General features: G+C 35.4%; 2 protein-coding genes across 5 annotated transcripts; one reads left to right on the top strand and one right to left on the bottom strand.

The window, feature by feature from the left end:
- Positions 1 to 4,984, bottom strand: LOC105630537 (alpha/beta-Hydrolases superfamily protein). Of its 3 annotated transcripts, none has more exons than XM_012212377.3 (10): positions 4,587 to 4,984; positions 3,853 to 3,947; positions 3,654 to 3,751; positions 3,504 to 3,553; positions 3,071 to 3,166; positions 2,839 to 2,928; positions 1,723 to 1,815; positions 1,462 to 1,557; positions 638 to 703; positions 1 to 395 (listed from the first exon to the last, which is right to left on the bottom strand). In XM_012212377.3, the coding sequence occupies exons 1-10, from the start codon at positions 4,758 to 4,760 to the stop codon at positions 246 to 248; spliced, it is 1,008 nt and encodes a 335-aa protein (XP_012067767.1). In that variant the 5' UTR covers positions 4,761 to 4,984; the 3' UTR covers positions 1 to 245. The 3 variants fall into 3 exon arrangements, with proteins under 3 accessions (XP_012067767.1, XP_089577631.1, XP_089577632.1); XM_089721505.1 differs by having other exon boundaries at positions 3,654 to 3,740; positions 4,587 to 4,724; XM_089721506.1 differs by lacking the exon at positions 4,587 to 4,984 and having other exon boundaries at positions 3,654 to 3,740; positions 3,853 to 4,545.
- Positions 4,985 to 5,192: 208 nt separating this feature from the next.
- LOC105630538 (SPFH/Band 7/PHB domain-containing membrane-associated protein family) lies at positions 5,193 to 9,286 on the top strand. Of its 2 annotated transcripts, XM_020678091.3 has the most exons (11): positions 5,193 to 5,376; positions 5,694 to 5,785; positions 6,258 to 6,294; positions 6,722 to 6,845; positions 6,943 to 7,010; positions 7,097 to 7,156; positions 7,250 to 7,408; positions 7,867 to 8,013; positions 8,372 to 8,586; positions 8,691 to 8,799; positions 8,880 to 9,286. In XM_020678091.3, the coding sequence occupies exons 3-11, from the start codon at positions 6,283 to 6,285 to the stop codon at positions 8,985 to 8,987; spliced, it is 1,002 nt and encodes a 333-aa protein (XP_020533750.1). In that variant the 5' UTR covers positions 5,193 to 5,376; positions 5,694 to 5,785; positions 6,258 to 6,282; the 3' UTR covers positions 8,988 to 9,286. The 2 variants fall into 2 exon arrangements, with proteins under 2 accessions (XP_020533750.1, XP_012067770.1); XM_012212380.4 differs by lacking the exon at positions 6,258 to 6,294 and having other exon boundaries at positions 5,650 to 5,785.
- The last annotated feature ends 758 nt before the right edge of the window (positions 9,287 to 10,044 follow it).

Genomic DNA, 10,044 nt, shown 5'->3' with positions numbered 1-10,044 from the left:
TTACCATCTCAAGTGCAACTATTCCATAAATCCTATTAAAATACCGTCTCAGAAATGAATTTCTCATCTTGGCTAACATTATAAGGGCCAGAATCTTACCAGTGCTACACAGTAAAAAAATGGCTAATTTCAGTCCTAGCAGAATCCTAAGTTCCAACAATTTCATAAACCTATAGCTGGATTCAAAACTCAGCATTCTCATTAACATATCAAGGCCACAATTCAGAATAAAAGACAGACCTTCACTATTGAGTAGTTTGAACTTCTGTAGAGCAATCTTCTTTGACAAATTCCAACATCAATTTTGCAACAGAATTGGGTTTTTCCACATGAGGCAGATGGCCGCATTCTGGTATCTGACGTAGGATTGCATTTGGAAGCTCACAGTGCAACCTCTGTCCCATACCATTTAAAGAACCACATAAGCACAATTTTTCAGGTTTCCAAATGTGATATACAATTAGAATATTCATTTAGCAAAAGTTTATGGTAAGTCTTGTTGAACAGATGGCAATTTTACACCAGCTTGGTCCATTCTGCTAATTGCCTAGCCTCTCCAATTTTATAGCATGTTGGGAACAATGTTTTAAGTTCTTCACTAGCACCTATATGAGGAAGAAATTAAGAAAGTACTGACCACTGCTAATTTGTTACTGATAATGTGGTCATCCTCACCCCAAATTATAAGAGTCTTCTTCTTGACCTGCAGAAATAAAAAAAAATGGGAATTGGGACATTTTCATGTGAGAAAATATATAAATATCAAGAACTCATAGCACTTCGATCGACACTGAAGGAAAATTCTAGTCTAGAAGTTTGGAGTGCTTGGGGCAGAACAACCAAGACAACCCATCTCTAAATTTCACTTGCAAAAACTTCAGATGATTTTTAAACATTCAATTTCACTTGGACAAGAAACACTACAGATTTTACCCCCAATTGCGTGCCTGTAACTAGAAGAGTCAAGAGATTTCTGTCATGATCACAACATCAAACACTCATTTTCCTAGAGTCAATGTATCTGTCATGTCATGTACACAAACAGTTCGAATTAAATTTTCAGCTGAGCAGTTCAGTTTAATATATACATAGACAGCTAACCACGAGCTATAACTTTTCCTGTTTTTAATGTTCCTATTTGCAACTGATATCTCAGAATGGGAGGTAGCCATATGACATGTAGTCAGATGTTTAATCTATTTACACCATGCACATCATCCTGGCCCATTGGAAGAGGAAAATAAGGGTTCTAACTTTTTTTTCCAAATCAAAAGTGACAGACAGCCCTAGGAATGATATCCCCTCGAGACATCCATTAAAATTCAGCACTAACTGAGCCATGCACATAGTACATAGATAAACAACATGGACACCCTTTCGTTCAATGATTAACCTTTGATGAGGTTTGAATAAAATAAAATAATTTACTGCCTTCAAGACAAACTAAATTTTTGTGTGTACCTTCTCTATCTGAGCAATGACATTGTAACCACCACTAAGCATAAAATCAACAGTTGCATCTTCCCACCAAGGATATAGACAATGTACGCGGCCCACCTAGAAATAATCACAGATATATCAGGTCTAACTTCACTCCTGCAAAAATATTAAGGACTGGAAAATAACATGCAAGAACGACTAATGAATGAATAGCTACATTTGGCAGTCCTATTTGTGTTAAGAAACTCTCATGTTATCCAGCAGATGAGAAGAAACACTTACATTCATCCAGTCAATGCTGGTACTCAATGATATACCACTGAAAGCCAGAAAATTTACATATAAGCGGAGAGGGACGCTCTTCAATAAATACACCTGATTAAAAAATTTATGAATTATATATTAATTAATCTGCACTAATGTCAAGAAGTAGTAGAAGGAAAAGAAAAAAGGAGGTGGTGACCATGAGTACAAGGAAGAAAGCATGTTTGTTAGGATTTGGGTGGAGGGATGGGAAGTCCATACATTTTGGAGATAGGACTTGAAAGAATAAGGTAAAACCATTTTTGTGCTGAAAGAATTTATGCGCACTTGTAAGCATGCAAAATATATGCACACATGAGTTTTGCATGATTATAGTTGAGGGTTAAATTTAACAACTAATACTCCTCGTAAAGCCAAAAATATCTAATTTTTGTTATGAGATCTACACATTTGGGCTCTAATAATGTTCAGTCCTCAGGTGAAAATATGAAAGATAAAGGCCAGAGCAATTCCTGGCTTATCTATTTTGAGAATTTTAACCTTAACTAAGTACTGTGGAAAAAAAACCCAAAACATAGATTCAATATTAACATAGCAGATGATGAAATTTGGTAGAAAAGTATTGAGATGGTTTAGAATGTAGATATATGCATTACAGACCATTGAGAGAAAGGAAAGTAAGAGATGGATTTGGGATAACATAGGTGTGGGGTAGTGAAAAAGGATTTGGTGAATCTAGATTTTTCTGAAGATATAGTCCCAGATTGTGTAAACTGAAGGGAAAAGTTCCATGCTATATCCTAACAAATTTGATATTAAGGATTAATTGAGTGAGTTGATTTCACGAGTTGTAAATGCATAACATGAGACACCAATGACAAGAAGTCATTTAAGGTGACATGACATCTTTCATGTCCAACAAATAACAAAAGCTATTATAACATCTGCCACCACTAGTTTCAATTTAAAGGATGCTTAGACCAAGAACAAGCCCTAAAAGACTTAGTTGGAGCAATGCAGCAGAATTGTGCCGCACCCAGTGGAGGATATGGACCCAAATAGAACTGACTGGACAAACAAGTTATGCAGAAAAGATGGTCTGGAATTCAAGATATGTTGAGTGATCTGATGTACCCCAGCATATGCTAATGTTCTAGGTAAGTTTACTAGGTTTCCTGTGCCTTCAGTGTATACGCTTGCATCAATCAAAATCAGCTTCTCTACCTGAAAGGATAGCTTGAAATGATCAGTTTCATGGCTATCATATTCAATACTTTTATATTCTTGCCTTGAAAGAAATATTTTCCTTCTTTCAAATGACTGCAAGGCACATATGCACATGCTCGGTTACTGAGAAACTATTTACAGCTTCAGGATGATTGACAGAAAAGTCAATTGCAACAGCAGCACCGAGACTTGGTCCAACCAAGATGATAGGCCTTCTTATGTGGGACGTCCAAAACTGCAGTCAGTATGAAATAAGCCAAAATCAGACTTGGATACTGTAGAAGAACTGAATGATAACTAGGTTGTTCAAATACTAATTCTTTTGAACCAACATCTCAACCACAATTCACAAAAGAAAAAGAAAAAAAAGGTTCATTTTTATGGCTAAATGACAGAGTTCACGAATTGAAGGCTCCATTTATGTAAATGTTACTATGTTATGTTATATGCCTAGAAACAAATTCGATGTTAAAGAGTTTCCTTTAGATACAGTAAGAAAAGAGAAGACAGTTTCTCCTACACCCGTTGTCAAGACTCAAATTAGAGAACATTTGAAAACCCATACGAAGTACCTGATAAAAATGATTGCGCTTAGATACAACATCACATGATGGAAGTCTTTCTGGCAACCATAGCAAAAAAAGGGCTATTATTTGACGCAAGAGAAAGAAAAAGATGGTTATTCAAGAGCATGAAAACATGCTGAGGCTTGCACAACAAACCTAAATCAGAGAAACCCCAACCAAGAATGTCAAAAGCCCAGGTCTCCATGCCAGCCTCCTCAAGTAGTGGAAATGTGTATCTCCATTCTAAGCATGAACTGAATTATAACATGTAGTGAACTCCAGATACAAATAATCATCAATTTTTTCTTTCATTTTTTGTGAAATCAACTGTGCTGTTGAATACATTAATAAGGACCTGTCAAAACCATGGAGGAGAACCAGTGGATTCATATTGCTCTGTACCAAAGGCTTCACACAACTACTCATGATACAACTCTCTGAGAAGCTTACCTACATGTTCAGCAACCATACAATTGTTAAAGAAACATACACAGATAGAATGTTTTCAAAATTATAAATAACCAAAGATCAAAGTTAGATTTCGGATTCAGATTCATGTCAACCTCACAACTCATTGGAAAGAAAAGAACAAAAAAACCATGCATATGATCAAATAAAGATTAAACACCCTAAGAATCTACATTTGAAGTACAACAAATGCATTCTTATAAACTGGCAATGAAAACCCATGAAGTTATAGTTAGACACTTTCAAGTTAAACCTATTTCATCTACGGACCAAAAAGTAAATTCATAACAATTTCTGCAATTAAAACAAGCAAAGGTTTTTAGATTTTATAAACTATATGATCAATCAAATACCCGGTTGCATACAATCAACTAACTCGCTAAATAGGAAATGAATGGAAAGACAAAAGAAAACCACATATATTAGAGTTCAAATATCCGATATTTTACACTAAAAAGATTATGTTCAAGTCAAATTATTTTCTAATTTAATTAATAAGTAAATAACATACTAAAATGCATTCAGACAAACCAAAATCATGAGAAAGTGGCAGAAAAACTGTTAAATTATTAAATAGAGAGAAAGCATTAGCACATAAAATTAAAAGAGAAATGCATGTACAGGAAGTCTTTCTATTCTAGCAGCGAGCTTTCTAGCAAAAGGATCTTTGATATTGTTAATTTCTTTGGGCAGAAACGAGGGGAAAGTGTTTGCGAAAACTTTGAAACGCCTTCTGGTTCTGCATTTCCTGGGTATTAACAATGCAGGACTGGCTGTGAGGGCGAAAGCGGACATCTTCCGTCACCCGCGCGTAAATGTCTTAATTCCCTGGATTTCTCTTTCCGTCCTTCGAACTCGAAGGCCCTGCGATAACTGAAAGTGAGAAGCAGTTACCCGCTTACGCAACTGCCGGTGGAGTACGTTATCGGGTTGTTGATACGTTTGGCTCTCGCGAATTGTGGGCAACAGCCAGTGGAGTACCTTATCGGATTGTTGATACGTTCGGCTCTCGCGAATTGTGGCGCGCGTTTACTGGAGCTGGATTTTTTTTGGGCTATGAAAGGATTTGGGCCCCCAAAACAGGGCCGACATTAATATGTTTCTCCATTGGCCCATTAGGACCAACTAGTTCAAAACTCATTGCGGTTTTCTAATGAAAAGAAAAATATTGGATCTCAGCGTAAGCTCTATGAAACTTTCAGACACAAAGTGAATGACATGTTGTGGAAGTAAGTCCAACATTTTTTCCCCATATATTCCTTTCTTCGTTACAGCAGCGTGGACTGAAGAAGACGACACCAGAAATTGAATTACACAGTAATTACCACCTTATCCCTTATAAATATAAATAAGGAAACACGAAAGTTGAGCTGACGAGCGAAGACTGGGTAATCTTACCTGTCCATTTTGGGTAATTTTAATCTTGTGTTATTCAATTTTAAATTTTATTTTTTTTTAAGAGTAATTTTACATTTTATTGTTTGATAGTTGAATTAAATTAATATGAGGATTCTTATTTTTATATATTAAATTAATATTTTCAATAAAAAAATAGAAATCTTTACCGATGTGGAAAAAATAAAATGCAATGTTAACACTAGGAACATGATAGGTTCCTTTGGTCTTTTTCGTTTATCTCTATAAACATTCACAAGCAAAACCCAGAATTAATTCATTTTTGAAGTTAATAAAACCCTCTGCAATCCATGGATCCACATCGAACACCAGAAGCAGCTCGACAGCCTCGTCCTCCGCCTCCTAACGGCGATTTCTCTCCCATTCTCACCGTATTCCTCCTCTTCATCGCCGTCATCTCAGTTGTAATCTCTCTGTCTCTTGCTCCATTTATTTACTGTGCAGTTTGTTAGCTGTTCTATTGATTTATTAGTGCCATTGCTATTGGATATTCGACGTTGATAGCTTACTGTTTTCTTTAAATCATTTGTCAAATCATTTCCTCTTTTAGATGGAAAAAAGGCTGAAGGAACTGCGACTTGAGTTTTAGTACTGAGAGTGGTAACGGGTTCATGGGATTGCTTGTATATCCTTGACACGTTTCTTTCGTTGAATATTGGCTAAAATCAAATTTGATTCTTATATTAGTTTTAATTTTTCATGATGTACTGCATTTTGGTGGGGACTGCTTGGATTTTACCTAGTACAACAGATGGAGATCTAATTTATTTTATTAGTAATTTTTTTTTCCCTGTTTCGATGCTGTTTCTACTTTATTATTTCAATATACCCTCTCTAGTTTTTAGTTCCTTTATACCTTTAGAGACTTGAATGCAGGTTTTGGATTTTACACTACTGATTCATGGATAAACAAGTAAGACTGAAATCTCCAATTTATTATTGGCTGACAATGGCAGCTTCAACTACATCAATTACATTATGGCATTACTATAAATTGCTTTGGTTATGGATGCTATATAAAATCATCTACTTTCTATTTTATTATGGGGACAAAATTTGAGCATCACGAGGCCAAATATATTATTGGATTTGCATTGGTTGACTTCTTTGTCATTGATAGGGAGATTAGGTCTAAATAAAATAGTAAGTTGGGCTGGCGTCTTTATGTTTGCATCTGCATGGCCTTATAGTTTTCATGCTTGAGAGACCCTTCAAATTGAAATTGTGCTTTCTTTCTGGTTTGTGAAAGGCTGACTAGTTGCATTCTAGATATATTTTCGCTTCTTAAATGCTGGATTGTCTTTTCTAGAAATTTGTAATATTCTATAATGATTCTACAGATAGTGCTTCCTTCTGCATCCTCAAGTTTTAAAAATAGCTTATCAATCTTGCACCAAGTCCCAGAAGGTCATGTTGGGGTGTATTGGAGAGGAGGTGCCCTTCTGAAAACAATTACAGATCCAGGTGTGAATGTGGTTCATACAGTCTTTATTTAGGATTTGCATTCTATAGTTGGTGACGTGCTAGCATTATTGTTATGAACTTACATTTTAGTCTTCAGGTTTTCATCTAAAAATGCCTCTGATAACCCATTATGAGCCTGTTCAAGTGACACTTCAAACAGATCAAGTAAACTTCTATTTTCAATTTAATGAAAGATCAAGAACTCTGTATTGCCATGTCAATAATTGACATCTTCTTTTCTTAAAGTGCAGGTGAGGGATATTCCATGTGGTACCAAAGGGGGTGTCATGATTAATTTTGAGAAGATAGAGGTAAGAACATATGTTATTGCTCTCATTAGTGTCATAAGAAGCTTAAGGCTTGACATTTTAAATTTACCTGAACTGTTTGAATTCATGATTCAGGTTGTTAACCGGCTTCATAAGGAATATGTTTATGAGACATTGCTAAACTACGGGGTGCAATATGACCACACATGGATATATGACAAAATTCACCATGAAATCAATCAATTTTGCAGCTCTCATTCTCTCCAACAAGTCTACATTGATGTGTTTGACCAGGTGAGAAAGAATGCTAGACAAAGTATATCTGTGAGATTGTAGATTAATTTACAGTGTTACTGTTGACTGGCGTGTAATTATATGCTGCATATTCTTTTCATTTTTTTTTCTGTGTAAATTTGTATATGGAAGGGATTGTTCTGGATCATTGATTAAATAAAATTTTTTCCCTTTTCTCTACTACATATTTTAGATAAGCAACATGTAGCTGTTGACATTGTGTTTCTTATGAAGTAGGAATGCATGACCATCTTTTGACTCCATCAATGTAATCTATATATATAGTTGAATTTGGTGAGGGAGAGAACTCATTTGTGCATGCTAACTACAAACTGTCATATTTGAATGAATTCTATTGTATTATATAGTTGTATAAAGCTTCTATTCTCTTCTTTCATTTCTTCTTTTACTCTTGTTTTATTTATTTTGATGGAAAGGTTCAATGTGAAATTTTTCAGATTGATGAAAAGATGAAAGATGCTCTTCAGGGTGATTGCACACGTTATGCTCCTGGAATTGAAATCATAAGTGTACGTGTCACAAAGCCTGCAATTCCTGATAGCATAAGAAGGAATTTTGAGCAGATGGAAGAAGAACGCACTAAGGTATGCTGTATTACTCTTGAATTTTGATCAAACAAATTCTTTTTTTTTCATTCTTTTGCATTTCCTTGATGGAATTTAGTTCGAGTAAAGAAGGATCAAGTTGTCAAGTTTACAATAATGACAGCGCCTTTCTCTCTAGCGACATATGGTAGTTTTGGCAGCATCTTTCCATATCCCAATATTGCAAAACCCCATCCAACTAGGCAACTTCTATGCAATGGAGGGCATTATATTTTAGTTTCCCAAGACTCTTAATGAGTGATTTTGCATGCGCCTATAAGCAGGCATACCTGTATTCGTGCATGTGCAAATATACATGAGCAGCCTTTGATTCTTTATGTTGTGTATTACTGTGCAGGTTTTGATCGCTATTGAAAGGCAGAAAGTAGTTGAGAAAGAGGCAGAGACAACGAAGAAGATGGCTATTAGTGAGGCTGAGAAGAATGCCAATGTCAGCAAGATCCTTATGGAACAGAAATTGATGGAGAAAGACAGTGAGAGGAGGCAGCAAGAAATTGAGAATCACATGTACCTGGCTCATGAAAAGAGCCTGGCAGATGCTGCTTATTACCGGTGAATGCAATTTCCCTTGTTTTTCTTTTCCTTCCTTTTTCTTTTTTCAAGTGGTTATTTCAAACAGATGTTACAAAGTGAACTATTTTTCTCTCCTTTTTCAGTGTGATGAAAGAAGCTGAAGCAAACAAGTTAAAGCTTACCCCCGAATTTCTTGAACTCAAATTTATTGATGCTATAGCTGATAATACAAAAATTTTCTTTGGGGAGAAGGTTTCAATCTCTTTCTGTGTCTTACATAAAACATTTACAGATACTATGTCTCAAGTTAACTGGATATATCCCTTTTGCAGGTACCCAATATGGTTCTTGACCAGAGGCTGCTGGGGAATTTCCTTCATAGGGTGTCCTCAAAGACTACTAGAGATGAGAACATGGAAGAGGGATCAAGAGAGAGTTAAGAAAGCTTACACTAGGGCACCTCTTTGTAATTACAAGAAAACTGAATCTAAAATCATTAATCTGTCCATGATTTAGGGTTATTGGATGTATTTAATAGTAGTATTACAAATTGGGGGAAATAATTATTAGTTGTGTTGATGGCCTACATTTTTTGCCGTCATGGTGGTTGTAGCCAAATGCAATTAATACCGGTTGCCGTTACGAGAAAATAAAAACCAGTCTACTCGTGTTTCTCAGACTATGAATTATCTTGTTTAATTTTCATGCTAAAGTATCAGTTGGATGGATTCTGTTTTTATCTTTGGGCGTCCTAGTTTCTCTATCTTCGCATTTAATATTTGGATATTGTGTTTAAAACTCTCCTCTTCTGTATTTGCTGACTCAGTCTGAGTTGTACCAATAGCAATTTTGTTTGCAAACAACAGAACATGTTCATCAATTTATTAATAACAGATATATAGTTCTTAATTGAAAAAAAATATATAAAGTACAGTTGTCAGTCTTTGTAAATAATAAATTTTTAAATAAAACTAAGAAAATCAAACTAGACAGTCATTTTAACGTTCTGTTGGTTCTTTTTCAGAAAAATTAAATTTCTGAGCATGTAGATTCCATCTTTATTTTCTCATGTATATGAACTCAATAGATGATGAAATTAAAAAATAAAATATTTAATTCAAATGGGTCTGGTTTGATGGCAAATATCACTTGTGGAATTGATTATAAAAGCCTAGATCATGAGATCAATCCCCCCACAACACAAACTTCGGCCATGCATACCATGTTATAACTTCAATTTTTTTTTAAATTAACGACCTTTCATTTTATTGTATGCATTTCTATTAATCTCTCGCAATGGGACCTCACATCTATAGCATTCACATGTATAAATACCACTGCACTCTCTGGTGGCAGGTATTCGGGAAGAGTACTTTAATTGGGCTCTCCATAGCCTTCTTGGCCGGTGCTTGCTTCTCTCTTATCACCAGCTTCTTGATAGCATTCCAGATCCAGACCCAAGGCCCTTTAAAGTTTATTCTAGAAGGGGCAACAAAG

Source organism: Jatropha curcas, chromosome 5, assembly GCF_041381405.1.
Source record: "Jatropha curcas cultivar XTBG-Jc1 chromosome 5, XTBG_Jcur_1.0, whole genome shotgun sequence".
NCBI classification, from domain to species: domain Eukaryota; kingdom Viridiplantae; phylum Streptophyta; class Magnoliopsida; order Malpighiales; family Euphorbiaceae; genus Jatropha; species Jatropha curcas.
The sequence above is the reverse complement of the archived record's forward strand: the minus strand, read 5'-3'. Positions and strand labels throughout refer to the sequence as shown.

Excerpts from the sequence above, each read along its gene's own strand:
- LOC105630537 (XM_012212377.3), bottom strand. The coding sequence starts at position 4,760 with ATGTCCGCTTTCGCCCTCACAGCCAGTCCTGCATTGTTAATACCCAGG. Across the intron at positions 3,948-4,586 it reads CTAGAATAGAAAGACTTCCT|GTAAGCTTCTCAGAGAGTTG; the intron begins GTACATGCATTT and ends CTGAACATGTAG. Across the intron at positions 704-1,461 it reads TCATTGCTCAGATAGAGAAG|GTCAAGAAGAAGACTCTTAT; the intron begins GTACACACAAAA and ends TTATTTCTGCAG.
- LOC105630538 (XM_012212380.4), top strand. The coding sequence starts at position 5,672 with ATGGATCCACATCGAACACCAGAAGCAGCTCGACAGCCTCGTCCTCCG. Across the intron at positions 5,786-6,721 it reads TCATCGCCGTCATCTCAGTT|ATAGTGCTTCCTTCTGCATC; the intron begins GTAATCTCTCTG and ends ATGATTCTACAG. Across the intron at positions 8,014-8,371 it reads TGGAAGAAGAACGCACTAAG|GTTTTGATCGCTATTGAAAG; the intron begins GTATGCTGTATT and ends ATTACTGTGCAG.